Here is a 19,989-nt window from a genome sequence, read left to right on the forward strand (position 1 = left end):
GGCCAATGGGCGAGTTCTCACTCTATGTTCTATTTATCCTCTGACAACTGCGACACAACACCATTTCATTTGCATGCTGGATCATTTCGAAGCATAAAGGAATAAATCAATGGATTATTAATTATGAGGGGTTGAGGAGAGATAAATATCTATTTTTTGAGGAACTGCTGGAAACCTTTGAGTCGCAATGATGGAACAGGTGAGAAACCATGACATTAGTTTTTTTCTATTATTATCAACTTTTAAATGTGATCTATGCTTTGTTTTTACATAGATTCCTTAAACTCAAATTAAATACATACATTAAAATGTAATATTAGACAATTGTGAAGAAATTGTGAAGAATTTTGGTCACAAAAAGTACCAAGATAAAACCTTTTTTTTTTTTTGGACATACCTCATTTTGGCAGTACAATGCTATTCCTTCATGTAAATATCATAAATACGGCAATCATTCAGTACCATGGTATCGCTGTCTCTTTTGTGAGAGTTTCCATACTTATCAGTTTATTGATTTATTGATTTTTTACACCAGCCATACTCTTGATGGAAATAACCAGACGTTTCTTAATATAGCTCTAGCGTTGATTTTCACCTCCGCTTACTGATTTCTACCAAATGCTATTGTACATTTTGACATTGACTAGTGTGAATGTATGGAATTTGTTTGGGCAATGATAGCATGTCATCACATTACCTTCCCACACCAAGTGGATGGTGTTGTGTTGTGCTACAAAGCAGTTTATTTTTAAGCTCTGATATACTAATGACTGTACAAACCTATCATATGGATTTAAATCATATGCATGCCATAGTGAAATGTGAGGTTTACTTTGATATTTTTTAACATTTGCTCCATTTCATACATCAGGATGAATCAATAGACTTTAAAACTGCGAAGGCACGGTTCCAGAGTGAAAATGGTCTGAAGATCCAGATTAAACCTGCTGTCCCAGAGAAACCCAAAATCATCTCTCCGCTGCCAAAAGCCAGCAATCATTTGATCTCATCTATCAATGCTGCCGTGCAAAAAGGGTCGTTTCACGCACCACGAGTAGTCTTCAAAGATGACAAAAATCTCAGTCGCCAGCTCTCTCCACCCTGGGGATTGAAGAAGACTAGAGAGAACCAGCCCATCAATAATGCTGAACAACTAGATAATAACCAGAAGAAGGAGGTTAACAGTGTTAAGCAGAATCTTAAAGACAGGAATCTTCCACTGGTTCTGCCAGTGGCTCCCAAAAATGCCGAAACCCCGGAGTCCGAATCCAGCCCACTTACACCTGTGTCCATTTCACCATTCAAACCGTCAACACCCAAAAAGTTTGCATTTACCCCTCAAAAAACTAGTAAAAATGAATGTGAGAAGACAGGCCCTGTGAAGGGGGTACACATTAACAAAAAATCTTTGAAGGATAGAAATCTTCCACTAGTTCTGCCTGTGGCTCCAAAAAAATCAGTAACCCCAGAGCCTGAATCCAGCCCACTTACAGCTGAGTCCATTGCATCAGACACACCCAATCATTTTGTATTTACCACTCAAAAAACTAGCAAAGATGAGAATGAGAAGGGAGACACTGCTAAGGAGGTCGACATTGTCAAAAAGTCTCTGAAGGACAGGAATCTTCCACTTGTTCTGCCAGTGGCTACAATAAAAGCTGATACCCCAGAGCCTGAATCCAGCCCCTATACACCTGTTTGCATTTCACCAGTCAAAGCGTCCACACCCAAGAATTTTGTATTTACAACTCAAAAAACTAGCAAAGATGAAAATGAGAAGACAGATACAGTGGATAGCCCAACTCCAGCTAGTCGTACCCCTGCTCCAAGTCACTCGGCTCCTGTGCCATCTGTACCAGCCAGTCCCCCTGTGGAAAGTGTACCTGTTGTCCCTAAGGCTGTTATCCCTAAGGCTGTTGTCCCTTCTCAGACTTCAGCTGGAACACCACCTGTCCCCAACATTCCTACCTCAATCATTCCAGCTCCAGGTTTTCCAACCTCTGCCAGCCCTGAGCCAAAGATTCCAGAACCAGCCACTCCAACACCAACTATCCCCTCTCACGCTGTTCCTAAATCAAAGAGTTCTAAGCCAGATACCACTATTTCAACTCCTTCTGATCCTGAACCTCTTAAACCAAATATAAAAATGCTCAGTTTATCAGAAGTATTTCCTCCCCCTGAAGGAAGTCCACCTCCAGAGTTCACTGACATTCCTCCCCCTTTTCTTTATGGAGATTTTCCCGATGGAGACCTTACTGAGCAAGCTATACTCACTCCAGCGATCCGTGAATGTTTCGATCCAGTTCCCAGGAGTCCAGTAGTCTCCAGGTTAGCCTCCCCTGCCCCATCCACCCCTCCAGTGATATCCCCAGAGCCCTTGGTGATGCCCTTAGAGTATACACCTGGTCCAGACTCAAGACTTATAGTCTCAAGCCCTCCTGCACCTGTCGAGGTGGTACTGGAGAACGCAAAAGCTCTTACTCACAATACTGCTATTAACCTAGAGAGGACTAAGGAGGACCAGTCCTCATCCAAGCCGTTTTCAGCCTTGACGAGAGCGGAGGAGATGGCCTCAGTTAAACGGGCACCAAATGATAGCCGAATATTTAGTCTTCTGGAAAGGGCTAAGAAAAAGACCACAGTTAGCAAGTTGGCTACCACACTTGAAAATACAACCCCAATTGAGACAGCTACACCCGAGATACCTATGCCTGCAACTCCTACACCTCTGCCTGAGACTGTCACAACTGAGGTGACTCAACCTAAACTAGCTACACCTGAAAAAGCATCACCACAGTTTGCCACAACTGTAGAGTCACTGCCTGAGAAAGCCCCACCTGTACCAGAAGGGTTTGATATACCTGAACTCCCTCCAGTTGATTATGTGGATCATCCTCGGGTGCCACCTAAAACCCACCCACCTGAAACTGCCAAGGTTAATGGCCTTGATCACAGTAAGTATCTGTTTCAAGCAGGGTGGACACTGTGTGAGTTTGACCACAATTTCACTTTCATCCATCGTAGAAGGTTATTCTTATTGTAGGGCAGTCTTGTATCAATAAGTGTGGCATTTTCACAGACAGCCAATTAATTGGTAAAATTAAATTTTGTTCAGTGCTACTGTTAATCAACACAAATCAGTTTTTGATGAACTTTTCATAAATGTAAATACCTTTTAGCAGTGTTTAGATGCCTTTTTGATTGTGAGGAGTTATGTGGATTCCATACGTCAGGGAGGGTTGGTATGCAGGATATGTACGTCTTTTGTGGCGTGTGTTGAGTAACATATTTTTCATAATCAGAACAGCAAATCATATTTTGTCTCAAGGACATATCCGTAAGAGTAAGACATTTTGTTTTGTAGTTAAACTAAATGTTAATGAGGCTTACATATATTATCATAAGTAATTGTTGTAATGAGACCATATTGCTCATAGAGACATCCTTAAAGAGAAAATAATTATTTCCATTACAGCTTAGATTAAAATGACATTTACTGTCAATTATTGGGTATTAAATATGATTATCACCTAACATTTTGAAAAGAGAAACGTTTAGTACCATCTCATATATTTGATCAGGCTTATAATTTCATAAGTATTAACATCATGGTCCCTCCATTTTCATTCCATAGTATGTGCTTCCTCGACCTCACCGTTTTTATTCGCTTTGCAGACATAACTTTCTCGGTTCACTCTCTCTTCTTCCTCATGCTTCTTTTTTAGGGTTCGAATTTTTCTTTTTTTTCTTTTTTTGGGAATTCAACAAATGCATGCAAATTCTTAATGTATTCTTAAAACATTTTAATCAAGCTTCTACACTGTAAAACATCTTTAAATACAATCAACTTGGATTTTAAGTAATTTAAATTTAAATTAGATTAAACTGACTTAAATATGAGTTGAATCTTGTATAAATCATAAAAAAGTTATACATTGCTTAATTTATTTTGATGAGTTAAAGCAATGTAAAAACAAGTTGTCGTATATTTTTTTACATGTTTTTTTTTTGTTTTTTTTTTGTTAATGGTGGTGGTCCAGTGGTTGTCCATTCTAATATCTATTCTCTTGTTTCTGCAGGGATGGTGACAGTGGTCAAAAATATGCACCCCCCTCCCCCTCCGCCTAGGAAGGCTTTGCCAGACATACCCTCTGTGGACGCTCCACTTGAGAAACCAACTCAGTCTCCTGCCAGAGACCTCCAGATTCCCACAACCCCATTTAAACCTCTAGAAACACAAGGTTAACTTTCTTAAGATATGTTTCTTAGAAGTGTTTGTCCACTAAATGTGTACATTAACATATGTTTTCTTCATCAGAAGATTCACTACATGACAACTCATCTGGGGATGTGTTTTATGAAGATGTTGGGGGACCCTTGGCTCCAGCAGTTTCTACCTTTAGGCCTCCATCAATCCCATCATCAGATTCTAGTTCCAGAAGGCCATTTTCAGTTCATGAGGAAGCATTCCTGAAACAGTATAGCCCAAAACATCAGGTTCAAGAAAATGCGCTTCTGAACAAGGATAGGGACATTATGTATGTGGATTATGGGTCTGTAAACTCTGGCTCTCCAAATCCAGACACTCAAGCTGCTGTACCTAAGGACTCAATGCAAAGCTCACCTACCTTTTCTCCATCAGGGTAAGCCATTAACTTCATGATGATTTAGTGTGGCAGCAGAGAGAGAGAAAAAAAGGCTTTTGTGTATGTGTTGTCGATATTGAGTGATTATATATGTTTATTCTGACTTTCCTCCAGGACCCTTGAAAGAGGTCACAATGTTAATGAAGATCAAGCAAACAGTAAAAAAGGCAAAACAATAAAGAATAAGAAACCGAAAGGATCTCCAAAGAGTAAGTGGAAAAAGTATTCACTAAAATAGGCTAATGCTGTTGTGAAGTGTGTTATTTTGTCTTGTTTTCCAGTAAAAAAAAAAAAAAGAAGAAAAATGTGCAGTGTAGTGATCTAAGATGACCTTCTGACCTCCATAGAAATGATAAACAGTTTATTTTAGATTCTCTTTTTATCTACAAAGTATTCTGCTAACTAAAATATGTTTTGTATTGTTTGCGACTTAGATCCATATGATGATGCAGCAGCTGTGGTACGTTTTTTTGGTTTTGATTTGTTTTGTTTTTACCATTATTGTTAAAAAATCTTTTTAGAATGACTGTTGAATGTGTGAATGTTAATGTCAGGACCTTTTGTTTTCAATACTAATAATCTTACTCTTTGGTAGCATTATCATATGACATGTTTTGTATCTTTTAATGGCATGTTCCGTTGTTGAAATGATCTGTTCAAACATGTTGTTCTCTTCAATTAATCACCTAAGGAGGCTCCACCTAAACGGCTGTTCTCCAGGTTTGTAGCAACATTATATATTGTTTTTGTTTTTAAAGTCCTGATATCAAAACTGCAGACTACATTCCCAAAAAACTGCAACTACATTCCCAAAAAAATCTGATTGTAATGATAAAAAAACAATTTGCAGGAAGAACTCAGGAAAAGTGGCAGATGAAAAAGAACTAAAGAAGAAAGAGAAACAGCGTGAAAAGGAAAAGGAGAAAGAGAAGGAAAGAGAAAAGAAGGAGCAGAAAGAAAAGGAAAAGAAGGAAAATGAAATAAAGAAAAAATTTAAGGTATCTTTTTTTCCTTGGTATTTCTTACATACGTCAGTATTTGTATCCCAGACAGCCACATAGTGTCGGCCCAAATCTGGTATACGTGGAATTCACTAATAATTTGCACCAATTGTATCAGATTACTTATTACAATCCACATTTCACTCCTAAGGTGCATTTACCATCACTAAACCCCGATCGTTTTAATCAAAAATGAAATGAGCCTTACATTTCAATTTCTCGCTAACAGCAAGAGTCTTTTTTCTGATGCGCATGGCAAGTTCAGTAAGTGATGTGCACATGTTCATGTAACTGTCTGTGTGTATTGACGTTTAATGCAGATCACAGGCCAGGAAGAGGCCATGTATCATGTTAAAGTGATCGAGGACTGTAAGGGAGGTAAAAACGACCTGCCGGTGAAGGTTGGAGACACCGTGAGCATCATCCGTACCAACAATTGCCCTAAAGGGAAATGGCTGGCTAAGGACAGCAACAACAAATGTGAGCGAAACACAAGAAATTAATTGAATTCCATTATATGCATATATCGGCACACACATAGTTAGCAAGACGCTAACTCAGTATTACAGATAAATGGCGTGCAGAAAATAAGCACTGTTATGAATGTACCCTGATAAGGACTAAATGCCTGAATAGATCTGTCACTAAGCAAAGACGTGAACGAGTCCTTGAGCTTTGACTAATCTGTTAGACTGTGTACGTAAGAGCTTATCTCATTTTTAAGATGCTTCTGCTGGAATGCTGATTGGCAATGTGCTGTGTGTTGTTGTTTTTTCAGACGGTTATGTCCCGGTGGAGAGTATGGATTTGAACATCAATGGAATTAGGGAGCTGGGGAAGATGACAACAGCATCTAACAGATCCAACGGCAATGGACACAAAAACACAGAGGACATCAGAACAAACAGCAGGTAGCCATCGAGACAAATATATGCCACTGCAATATACAGTAGTAATGCTATGCTAGCATTGAGTGCTGATCTTGATCTGCAGTTTACAAATGAGATTTTCTTTATTTTCATCTGTATTGTTTTAGGACCTCGGAGCATTATGACATGATCCGTGAAAGCTGTAAGCACCTTCTTTTAATCATTTTTTTTTTATAAATGTTTTATTTTGTATTGTTTTTTGTCTGTTTGACCACAATAAGTATCAGGATATTTTATTGATAACTTTCTACTGCATCATACTAACTAGCCCCGCCCACTGTGAAATCTCATTGGTCCAAAAAAAAAACACCCACACATTATACATCAAATATTCTCTTCACTTTGATTGTACCATAGTAATGCTCAAATGTGTAAAGAGTACCTGAAAACAATACTTAAGTAAAAGCAGAAATACCTTACAGAAAAAATGAACTCCATTATTAAGTTACAAGTCGCCAATTCCAATACTTGAGTCCCACACTGCAACATGACATTACATTTCTCAAATACTTTACACCCCTGATAATACTATGGTTTTTTGAACACTACTTTGGACACTACTTAATACCATTATATTATTGAAGTATTTTGGATTACCTTCTTGAAATCATAAAGTAGCATGGTAAACAGTAGAGGACTATGGTATTTTAATATCATCTGATACAGTACCATCAGAGAACAATGGTACCAACACAATTATCATAAAGGTAATGTCTTTGGATTTTGCTGTTTTGGGTGCTTATAATGCATAGTACAAATCCAACTCTTGACAGGAATTAAAATTTCTAGTTAGTTTAAATAGGATGTTTTTCAGCTATGAACACATTTTTCATTGTATTTCCTCAGTCTCAGAAGACAGCGAGGAGTGGACAGCTGATGATGATGACCCTGTGTTTGACTCTCCCAATGAAACCTCACACGTGTAAGTGTTACCTTGTATGTTTGGATGTGCCCTTTTATTTGTTCTTAGTAACCAAACTTGACTGTTAAGCTATTGTATTGTTTACATGAGGTTTATGTTCAATCTTTCAGAGGGCTGGATCAGTCGCTGGCCACACCAGCTCAAGGTGAGTCATTGATGAGACATGACGGAAAAATGTTCAAGGGAAACCTAACCAGGAACAGCCAAGACAGAGATCAAAACTCTGGGGAAACTGTTATAGCTACAGAATTTCATTTACTTGTTCATAGACATTTATGGAAACCAATGTCCGCCATCTCAGCAAAAAAAAAACAAAAAAACAACAAACAAAAAAACAGACAGACAGAATCATAATTATGACATAAAATGTTGAAATCATAACCAAAAACCATTATGCCATCAAAATAATGACATGAAAATTATGTTATAAAAATGTTAATATTATGACATGAATGACAAATAATTTTGTAATTTATGAATTTGACAAAAACAATTTGACAAAGCAAAATTTCCGAGCTAAAAAGTAAATTGGTAAAATTATGAAAAAAGTTGGAATTTTGTCAAAAAGTCAAAATTATGAGCTGGAAGTAAAATATCTCATTAACTCAAAATTATGAGAAAAGTGACGAAGTCAATTTGACGAAGTCGAAATTGAGCTAAAAAGTAAATTATGACATTAAAAGTTGAAATTATGAGCTACAGTTATGACATAAAAAGTTGAAATTATGAGCTAAAAGTCTATGACATTAAGTCTATTTTATGAGCTAAAAAGTCTATTATGACATTAAAAGTCAAAATTATGAGCTAACAAGTCTATTATGACATTAAAAATCGAAATAACAGGCTAAAAAAAGTTATAATTCTGACATCAAATGTCGAAACTGATTCTTGAGATACTACGTCATAATTATTAGATTAAAAGCCAAAATTATGAAAAAAAAGTAGTACTCAGTATCTCGTTATAATTTTTTTTATTCATTCTTTTGTCCCTGTATTAATTTGATTGTTCTTTCAGGTCCTGTCCAGCCAACCGAAACTGATTCAACTTACATGAACGTGCAGTAAGTTCTATTCTATTCTATTCTATTCTATTCTATTCACTAAAATTGACACATCTACTACCTTTGATCTGAAATAATCTGTTTTACATTAAACACACACGAATAATCATTTGTTTATTGTGTGTTGCAGACCGAAACAGGAAGCCCTTCAAAGACTATCCACATTCTTTATGACACCTTCTCAACCTCTCCCGCAAGACGGCAACCCAATGTAGGCCATCACTTTACGCATTGTCTATTTTCTTTCGAATTCACTGAAGATCACTTATTGTAAATGAGATTACAGCAAAGCAAGTGATCATGGTTTCTCTACTTCCCTTTTCCTTATTTGGTGGTTTGTGGATCAAGAATGCCAGAGCCTGAAGCAGGTATGTTTTGACACACGAAAGCTTAATTGCATAAACAATCACATCTACCCACACTCACTTTGTTCCTTCTCCTTCTGCTCCTCCACTTCTGGTTAGATCTGTTAGCACACGAAGAGGATCCTGGCAGCTTGTAAGTAATCTCACAAATATGTGCAAGTTCTCAAACGTAACACAGACAGTCATTTATGGGATGTCTTTTGTCAGCTGGAGTATGCGGTCAGACTGGTTTTGCATGGATGTTTGAGATGTTTGTTTTTTTCAGAAAGTCTCATTCCTTCAGCCTGTGCACCACCGGATGACCTGATAATGCTAACTTGTGTTGTTGTTGTTGTATATTTCCTTTAGAAATCAAGATGAAGAAAATGTAGATGTTTCGGAACTGCAGATTCTTCCTCCTCCGGACCTGTATGCCGACATCGTAGCTGGAGACTCCATGCCCATTTACAGCCAGTACGTACATTGAATACATCTTGACCTTTTGCGACAACATGCCCCAATGGCAGAACATGTTGTTGCAATATATAGGGTTAGTTGTCACAGTGGATCCATTAACTCTTTCGCCATTGACGAGATTTTACGTCATTTATGACAAAACGCTTCCCCGCCTATAGCGGCAGCCAGTTACCGCTAAGAGGCTGAGTAGAGGGAGTAAAAGATGACGCGTTTCCATTGCAGTCCAGGTGATTTATTGTAACATTGAAGTGAACAGACACATGATGAATGATGACGGTAAAGTAAGCAAAACAAATTAAATAAAATAAAACTAAATGAAATGAAAACGAAAACGGTCAACAGAAAGTGAGCGTCCCAGCTACTCACCCCCTTCTTACATACAAACCACAGACAAACTAACAGGTAATATATGCACCTGTAACAAGTGACGTAAACCGAAACAAATTTCAAAATAAAAGACATCAACCCAAACCTGGCACCTACATTCCAGCCCCTGATTATTACACCCCAAGACTGTAATAATCATAACAATACAACACAATCACACAAAATATACATCACTGAATATTTACCTACAAACATAGAAATCGCTAAATCTTATTTCACAAATAAACAATGTATACACATGTGAATGTGTAAATTCTTCAATGTGTGAACAGTGTCCATAATCAAATTAAGTAAAACATGTCAATCAAACGGTCTTTAGTCAAAGTCTCCAGTAAGTCATTTGAGAGCTCTCATAAGTCAGTCAGTCAATCAGTCAGTCGGTCATAGAATAGTTAAAAGTCCTCCGTTTCCAGAAGAAGGCAAACTTTAGTAATGGGTCTGGTCAAGCAGGAACTCTTAGTCTTGATTCTTACTTGCCGTGTCAATCCCTTTTTATCCTGTGTGATCTGAACAATCTTGCCCATTATCCATGAGCTCCTTGGAGCAGTATCATCCACTACAAGCACAATATCTCCCACTTGAAAATTGCGTTTCTTCACCAGCCACTTCTGGCGTTCTTGTAGTGCAAGTAGATACTCCCCGATCCATCTCTTCCAAAATAGATCCGCCATGTATTGGACCTGTCGCCAACGTCGTCGAGAATACAAATCCTCCCTTTTAAACAGTCCAGGTGATAAAGACGGCTGTGTTTTCAAGAGGAGAAGATGATTAGGAGTAAGGGCTTCCAAATCATTAACATCCAGAGATGCTCTTGATATTGGACGATTATTAAGGATTGATTCAACTTCACAAAGAAGTGTGTAAAGACCTTCCTCGTCTAAACTTTGTCCTCTAAGGATAGAATTTAAAATCTCCCTTACTGATCTTATAAGGCGTTCCCAAATTCCTCCAAAGTGCGAACCAGCCGGGGGATTAAAGTTCCACTTAATCCCTTTTTGAAGCAGAAATGAATTGATCTGATTATGATTCCAGTTTGTCATAGCCTGCTGCAGTTCACGTTGGGCACCAACAAAGTTTGTACCATTGTCTGAACGGATTTCGACAACTTGTCCTCGACGTGCAATAAACCTTCTTAAGGAATGGATGAAAGAGTCTGTATCAAGTGAATTTGCCATTTCAAGGTGAACCGCTCTTATAGTCAAACATGTGAATATCACTCCATAACGTTTTACAACACTCCTTCCACGTTTGACTTCAAAGGGACCGAAGCAGTCCACTCCAACATGCGTGAATGGTGGTTTGTCAGGTGTGACCCTATCTTGTGGCAAATCTGCCATCTGCTGATGACCCGGGATTCCATGAAGACGTCTGCAGAATATACACTTGGACAAAATTCTTCTTATAGCCGTGCTAGCACCAGGGATCCAATATCTCTGCCGCAAATTAGCCAGCATATAATTCCGTCCACAGTGTCCAATGTCATGATGAATTTGCCGCAAAATCAAATCTGAAATGTGTAGATCTTTCGCCAGTATTACCGGATGCTTAACCTCTTCAGGCATCATAGCCTTGTCCAGACGCCCACCAACTCTGATGACATCTGAGTGAAGCACAGGATTAAGTCTATAGAGTTCACTATTTCGTTTTACCAATCCATCTTTCCGTAGACTAGCCAGTTCCTCAGAATACCTCTTCTTTTGGCAAAGACGGATAATCTCCAATTCAGCTCTCTCTTCCACAACTTGTCCATGCGACCAGCAAGTGTGGCAGCTGTGAGCTCCAGACGAGGGATAGTGATAGGTCGTAAAGGTGTCACTCTTGCTTTACTCATTAAAAGAAAGGAATGGGCACATTGTTGATCATTATGAAGCAGTAAATACGACACCATGCCATAACCCTTCTCACTGGCGTCCGAAAAGTGATGCAATTGGGCAGATATAACTTCTCCAAACTTTTCCGGCTTTAAACACCTGCGGACCTCAAATTTCTCCAATTCATGAAGTTTCTCCAAGCAACTCGTCCATCGCTGAATGTACACTGTTGGAATAGTGCTGTCCCATCCAATTTTTTCATGACACAGATCTTGAAGTATCATTTTGGCACGTAGAATCACAGGAGACAGAAAACCAAGAGGGTCATAGATGGAACTAATGATAGAAAGAATTCCTCTTCGAGTAAGAGGTCTCTCCTTGATGGTCACCTTGAACTTGAAGACATCAGACTCAGCACACCACTGCACACCTAATGCTCTTTCCAGAGGTAGCGTGTCATGTTCCAAATCCAAGTTCTTAACTTTCTTGTCTCTGTCTTCTTCATGGATGGCATTTAACACAGTGCGGCTGTTACTTATTCATTTGGTTAATCGGAATCCACCTTTAGCGCACATTTCTGTGAGCTTCTGGTACAATAGAACAGCTTCTGAATCTGTAGGCACAGAGACAAGACAGTCGTCTACATAGAAGTTATTAAAGACAATGACCACGGTCTTGGCATCATACAGATCCTTATGGTCCTCTGCACACTTTCTCAATGCATAGCTAGAGCAACTTGGAGATGAAGTTGCTCCAAATAAATGCACAACCATTCTGTATTCTTCCAGATTGGCATCAATGTTTCCTCCAGGCCACCAAAGAAACCTCAAGAGATCACAATCATAAGGATTTACCTTAACCTGATGAAACATCGTTTCTATGTCAGCCATCATGGCAACGTACTCCATTCTGAATCGCACAAGAACACTCACCAGCGAACTTGTTAAATCTGGACCTTGCAAAAGATGTTCATTCAATGATGTTCCTTGATATGATGCTCCGCAATCAAATACCACTCTGATCTTTTGCTTTTTAGGATGGTATACACCATGGTGAGGTATGTACCATAAGCGTCCATCAAGTCGTTCCAGTTCAGCTGTGGGAACCTTTTCAGCATGGCCTTTAGCGATGACACTCTCCATAAAGGTAGTATAGTCAGAATGAAAAGAAGCGTTTCTTTGAAGCCTTCTTCGAAGATTCAGAGCACGTTGTTCCACGATTGCTCTATTCTTGGGCATGACTACCTTTTTCTTTTTAAGTGGAAGACAAATGTAATAATGCCGATTGGTCAGTCTTGCTGACTGAGAAACAAAATCCATGAATTGATGATCTTCCATTGACAATCCTTGCTGTTCTTCCTGAGCACATTCAGGAAAGTCACCCTTGAACTGTTGCTCCCATAACTCATCCAGTTTCATAACTGTGATCCTATTGACAGTCATGTGAGAATCTTCCTTAACAGCATACTCTTCCTGTCGCTTGATTGGTCCATTAACTGCCCAACCAAACATGGTCTTAATGGCATATGGCCCACTGTCTTGACAGCGAATAATCTGCCATGGCTCCAAAGCCTCTGGCACATTAGCACCAATCAACAACTCCACACCAGCATCAATTGAAGGCAAACATAAATGACTTAAATGAGGCCAACAAGCAAGATCGTTTTGTGTGGCAATGTTGGTTTTACTTACAGGCATGGTTTTCTGCGTGTATACCTCTGGCAAAGAACAGTAATACTCTTGATTCAATCCTGACACTTCCAGATCCTTCAGAAGATAACAGCAAACGGATTTGTCCTGACTCATGGTTCTCATTAGAATGTTAACCTTCTTTGCGGAGAGATTGAGCTTGGACATCAAACTCTCTGTGCAGAAAGATGCAGAGCTCCCAGAGTCCAGAAAAGCATAGGTGGTCACAACTTTACTTCCTTTCTTTGATTTCACACATACAGGAACGATAGACAATGCACAATTTTCTTTACCAGCCCCAGTAAGAGCACTGGACTGGAGCGAGACCAAACCACTTCCCACGGTTGACTTTGGCTCATCTTTATACTGAATGGCCCTTCTTTCTGATGGAAAAATATGAAGAAGACTTGGGTGTTTGAGATGATATATTCTGCATATACTTCTCTCTTTACAATCACGGCTGAAATGTCCTATACATAAGCAACCGAAACAAATCCTCTTTTGCGTCAGGAAATTCATCTTTTCTGCATGAGATCTTTCAACAAGCCTTTTACAGAAGTCCAATGCATGCGCTCCATCACAGAAGAGACAGGTTTTAGCCTTCCCAACACACTCCTTTGCACCAGTTGCGTTGACTGTGGTGGCAAAACTACTTCTAGGTTTTTGAGGCGATTTGGTATTCAGGTTTCTACCTCCAATAGGCAGGGCATCTTGAATGTTTCCAAATACCGGATCGGTGATGATTTTCACCTGTCTTTCTAGGAAGTCCACAATACCAGAAAAGCAAGCTGGATGGTTACGTCTTTCCTGCAAATCATATGCCACCATTCTCCATCTTTCTCTGAGCTTATAAGGAAGTTTTGCAAGAACAATTTGCATATTAGAGGCAAGATTCAACTCATTCATGTAACAAATATTTTGCATAGCATTGCAGCAACTCCGAAGAAATAAGCTGTAGTCCTGCAGAGCCTTTGCATCCTCAGGTCTTATCGCTTGCCATGAGAGCGCTCTTTTCATGTAAGCTGAGGTTATCCATACCTCATTGCCAAAATGCTCCTTGAGCAAAGCCTTAGCCTTTATAAACCCTTGTGAAGGAATCATCAGTTGACAGCTTCGAACAAGATCCTTAGGTTGCCCTCGAGTGTACTGCTCCAAGAAATGCAAGCAATCTGCATGGCCACTTGCTTTCTTTTCCACCACCTCTTCGAATGTTCGCATAAAGTCGTGATAACGCAATGGATCTCCATCAAAGAATGGGACCTCCCTTGGTGGAAGTGAAGATAAGTTGTGTTGCTGAACTAATAAGGCAGCAATTTCATTTTGTTTGTCAATAAGCTTAAGGATACTTCCTCCTTCCAAACCATCCTGTAATCTTGATCCATGTGCACCCTGCATTCCAGGTCCATGTCCACCATCATGACTGACACTGGGTAATGTAGAATGTGTCAACCTTGTGTTAGAATTTACAATCTGTTGCTGTTGTCGAGCTGACGTAATTGGAAAACGCATAGGATTCTCTGGTGCTGCTTGAGCTGGTGTATAAGATACAGGTGGCTGTAGTGGCATTGAATGTGAACTTGAAGGTAAAAATGGATCCACATTTGGGTTAAGAGAACTGGTTCCAGTATTTCTTGCCCTTAACGCACTGGCATCAGAAGAATTTGTACAATCACTTTTTTCTGATCTCACGTCGTTATACACTTTCATCTTGGCCATGGATACAGCAATTTTAGTGTCCAATTCCATTTGTTTTTTTCTCCTCTTCAAATCCTCCTCTTCCTTATCCAATACATGTTTCCGTGACAGCATTTTTTGATGTGCCAACAAGGCTGCCATTTCGGCCTTAACTTTAAGATGAGCAGATACAATGGAAGATCGACTGGTTCGAGATCCATGAGTAGTTGTCGTTTTCCTGCTCACGTTAGAGACACTATCAGTTGGTTGTATTTGATTCTGCATATCACCATCGTCTAGATCACCGTTCGGATATTCACTTGGAACATGCATTTTATGAGATGATGAAACTGGTTCAGCAGAAGATGGAATATTAGAATCACAACTCAGTTGAGGTTCAGCAAAATTATCCATTGCTCTTGAATCATGAATGACAGAAAGTGACGGGCAAAGGTTTGCATCACGTTGAGTAGAATTTGGTTCACTTATTGCATGTTGCCTCAGATTCCTAGCTTCATTCAACCATCGTTCAACATCTTCCACAAATCCATCATTGTGCTTAGAAACAGCATCAAACCACTCATTTTGTTTGTTTTGTTCATCAGGAGGAAGAAAAGGAAGTACTTCTTTGTGCAACACAGATGCATCATCTTTCAAACATTTCAAAGATTCCACCATTGAAGACACTTGCAAAGCATTTTCATCACATTCCATGAGATCTTTCATTGATACAATCAAGCTCTTCATTTGATTCACCTTAGCCTTGCGATCCTTTTGCAATGCCTCAATTTTAAGCGCCAATGCCTTTGCCGTAAGCTTAGGCTCTCTTTTGCTGCTCACAGCAGCGTGCGCAGACTCATCTGCGTCCATTTCACACACCACGCAATCCCAGTAATCCAAACAGCGCCGTAATTCAACGTGCAGATCAAGCCAACAACTTCATGAATGGGCGCAGCACCACAGCACGATTACGAGTGCGTAGTAAACTCGACTTCATTCCACAAACGCATTCCATCCAATTAGCGGCACACAAACACTGCACGGCCCGAGACCATAGCGTCTTCTCAATCAAATAAACAGCAATGCTGCAGCCAAACATAGCAGAACCGCGCACATACCTCTTCTGCCGTCAGGATACAGAAGCGCGATCTCACTTCAATGTGTGCGTCGGCGTTTCACATGCGGTGTGCGAAGAAATCCTTTCCAATCCACGGTAATCAAATCCAACAGCGAGCCATTTCTGTTGACTAAATATAGCGGCAGCCAGTAACCGCTAAGAGGCTGAGTAGAGGGAGTAAAAGATGACGCGTTTCCATTGTAGTCCAGGTGATTTATTGTAACATTGAAGTGAACAGACACATGATGAATGATGACGGTAAAGTAAGCAAAACAAATGAAATAAAATAAAACTAAATGAAATGAAAATGAAAATGAAAACGGTCAACAGAAAGTGAGCGTCCCAGCTACTCACCCCCTTCCTACATACAAACCACAGACAAACTAACAGGTAATATATGCACCTGTAACAAGTGACGTAAACCGAAACAAATTTCAAAATAAAAGACATCAACTCAAACCTGGCACCTACACCGCCATTGACGAGTTATTGCAGAAATCTGTATTTTCACTGTTATACGGTAGCGCTGTTACAGATCTTTTGATATAGAACTGCATCTCCTCATCCAAAAAGCAAGTGGAGAAGATCTGCATAAACCAGAAGGAGCGGATTCGCATATGCATATACAGTACTAAATCAAAACTGCCAAGCGTTACTGAGAAAAATGTTGCTCAAGAAACATTTGGTATTGTTATCAATGTTAACAGTTATTTTAGCAAAGCTACCAACATTTAGGATGATTTGATAAATAGAAAGTTAAAATAACAGCACTTATTTGAAATAGAAACATTTGTATCATTATAATGACTGTAAAAAAAAACAAAAAAATTATGATTTATCACAACTTTTTATCTTTTGTCAAATCAACTTATGGCACTTTTCCATTTCCTGATACGGTTCGGCTCGGCTCGGTACGGCTCATTTTGTGGCGCTCCTCCACTGCATGGTACGGTACGGCTCGCTTTAAATGTTGAGGTTCCAAGCATACCGTACCGATACTAAAATGTGACGTAAAAACACTGCAGATCACTGATTGGTCAGACAGAATCGTCACTACCAGCGTCATTGTACAAGAATGTACAAAAAAACAAAGTCACATGAGACAGACATATTTTAACCATATAAATACTGGGAACTATATTCTCTGAAGGCGAAGCACTGCTACTTGGGCGGAGTGATAACCGCATCACCTGAGCATCGCTCTGAACGAACTCTCTGCTCCTCACCACGGCGCGTCTCAGGTGCTGCGGTTATCACTCCGCCCAAGTAGCAGTGCTTCGCCTTCAGAGAATATAGTTCCCCCCGTATTTATACGGTTAAAATATGTCTGTGTCTCATGTGACTTTGTTTTTTGTACACTCTGTGACTATACAAATCCCAACATGTAAATAGGAAAATGTTTGCGTTATTTTGTCACTTATTTGGATTAGTATGCTAGCTGCAACCATTTACATCCAGTCTTTGTGCTAAGCTAGGCTAGCGGTGGGTGCGTCAAACAGACTTATAGCACGCACGGAGATGAAAAAGGTATGTATGGACTTATCTAACTCTGGGGGATAAGTTGAATAGGCTAAAGTCCCAAAAAGTCGGAGTGTTCCTTTAACTATCTTCAATTAGCATATTCTGTCATGATAATTTATAAATCGCTCGTATAGAACTGTTGTGAGATGCACACAGAGTGACTTTCTATTGCATGTGAAAAGACGGATGCTACAGTTTGAGCTGACTCACGCTGAACTCTCCCTCTTCTCAACATGGACTGCGTGTTCCCGGGGCGGGGTTTATGTACATTTTTTCGGAATGTCATGTAGTCCTTACCAGCCGTTTGTTGTAGTCCTTAAAAAAATTATTTCTTTAAAAGCAAATATCTCCTTTTGCTTTGAACTTTGAGCATAGCAACTTTGCAGATGTTGTTTATGTTCAAACAGCAACATTACACACTAACTAAAGTTAGAAAAGTGAAATCATACTCAACCACCCCTTTAAACTATTTGCTTGACTTGCTTGAAGAAAAAAAGAAAGAAAAAAAAAACCTCCAAAAAATAAATGGCTGAATCTTGGTCATGGGACGAAGTGCAGACGTTCCTCTCATCGGTTGCCGAGGAGCGGATAAACTATAACGATCATTCTACCACTTTGAAGCGGTACTAACTGCAGTGGAAAAGCAAACCGAGCTAAAGCGAACCGTGCCGTGCCGAACCGTACCATGCAGTGGAAAAGCGCCATTAGACACATAATGTGGTTCAGTAGTATAATATTTTGATTAAATCAATCTCCTCTGTTGTCTTAACTCAACATATTAAGGCAACCAGGTAACTTACTTTTTTAAGTTAAACCAACAATATTTTTTATAATTTTGACCAATTGAATGCATCTTTGCTGAATTTGCTGACCCCAAACGTATAAACAGTAATGTAAATAATGCAATTAATAAATAATTATATAACTAAAAATATATATACAATAATTATACATACATTCAACCATAAAAATATGCTAAAATTGGTCATTTCTGACCTCTGGCTTTTTTTTAATGCTACATAGATGTTTACTGACATTTTTTGTCTATTCTAGGTCACTCAAACTCGTCTCAAAATAGGCGAATAGCTCCGGCTGCAAGAGGGAAAGATGGACTGCGCTGGATCTTCGTTGAGTTCATAACCCTCCTGTGGGGTGTGATTTGATGAGTACCACAGTAAATGTCACCCACACAAGCTCAAGAAGAGATGTGTCTGTCAAGTGGGAAGAATAATGTTTGTGATTGTGCATCTGTCTGTAAGCGGCTGCAGGCGAGTTCTTCTATATTCATGTATATTATGTGCATTCTGTGTGTGAAAAAAAAGCCCATGCGTGGTGCGGCGAGAAGCTCTTCAGATTATTTAGACCCTTTCATCTAAGTGTTAGTTCACTGTTGTGTGGAAAAGACAGTCTGTGTCTAGAGGTTGTCTAAAAGGTTTATAATTAAACAATTGCATTCAAAGCATGAGAGCTCATGCATGTTGAAACGGCTTGGCATTTGGGTTTGGTTTTAACAGCACACTGCCATGTAAACCTTTAAATGCAGTAAAAAGTCAGCATTATTTTTGTGGTATATTTTTCTTGCGAATTAAATGTTTATATAGTCATACTCTATATTTGTATTAGATTAATTAGTATTATTTTATTAGTTTTATATTTTACAAGCAGCACTTTGCGTTTAAGTGTTCCCAGTCTACATTAGGGGAAATATGCTGACGCTTCTAGTGCAAGTTTGAGTGCTGTTTATTTAGTTATTCTACTGCATGTAATATGTTTTCTGCTGCAGACAATAAATGCCACAGTTGTATCAAATATTCTGCCTTTGTTGCTTCAAAACTATTTCCCCTGATTTTCCCAGTATAGTTGCTTAAGTATGGATTAAATACATAAATAAATATTTATAAAAGCTGCAAAAATGTCATACTGATCTGTATGATTTTAATGTTTTTGAAAGAAGCATTTATTTTATAAAAAAAAAGGCATAAGAGTAAACATTGTGAAATATTACTATAATAAGTCCATTTTAAAACTTAATTTATTCCTGTGATGGAAAAGCTGAATTTTCTGCATTATTACTCCAGTCTTCAGTGTCACATGATCCTTCAGAAATCATTTTAATATGCTGATTTGCTGCTCAATAAACATTTCTTATTAATGTTGAAAACAGTTGCGCTGCTTAATATTTTTGTGGAAACTGTAGAAAGTACAGGAGAAAGTAGTTTCCAGGCATGTAATAAAAATTTGTTTAGGTTTTCATAACGACGGGGACTATATTGTCATAAGTTCACTGTTAAAAATTTGTTATGGCAACATATGTTTTTACATTGCTTTGCATCAAAATGTTTTACAAGATTCAACTCATTTTTTACAATTCAGTGTAATGTAATGTAAGTTGAAATTACTTAAAAATCCAA

General features: G+C 38.9%; 1 protein-coding gene across 3 annotated transcripts; it reads left to right on the plus strand.

Annotated features, from left to right (window-relative positions):
* On the plus strand, positions 1-19,735 carry LOC307012567 (uncharacterized protein). Of its 3 annotated transcripts, none has more exons than XM_079639388.1 (19): positions 1-199; positions 872-2,954; positions 4,080-4,241; positions 4,319-4,643; positions 4,761-4,855; positions 5,081-5,106; positions 5,338-5,366; positions 5,497-5,644; positions 5,968-6,127; positions 6,426-6,558; positions 6,684-6,718; positions 7,423-7,498; positions 7,609-7,643; positions 8,514-8,559; positions 8,690-8,770; positions 8,902-8,927; positions 9,024-9,057; positions 9,273-9,377; positions 18,632-19,735. In XM_079639388.1, exons 1-19 carry the CDS (start codon positions 188-190, stop codon positions 18,654-18,656), a joined length of 3,636 nt encoding a protein of 1,211 aa, XP_079495514.1. In that variant the 5' UTR covers positions 1-187; the 3' UTR covers positions 18,657-19,735. The 3 variants fall into 3 exon arrangements, with proteins under 3 accessions (XP_079495514.1, XP_079495516.1, XP_079495515.1); XM_079639390.1 differs by having other exon boundaries at positions 8,908-8,927; XM_079639389.1 differs by having other exon boundaries at positions 4,322-4,643.
* The last annotated feature ends 254 nt before the right edge of the window (positions 19,736-19,989 follow it).

This window comes from Phoxinus phoxinus, assembly GCF_949152265.1.
Source record: "Phoxinus phoxinus genome assembly, chromosome: 16".
Taxonomy (NCBI): domain Eukaryota; kingdom Metazoa; phylum Chordata; class Actinopteri; order Cypriniformes; family Leuciscidae; genus Phoxinus; species Phoxinus phoxinus.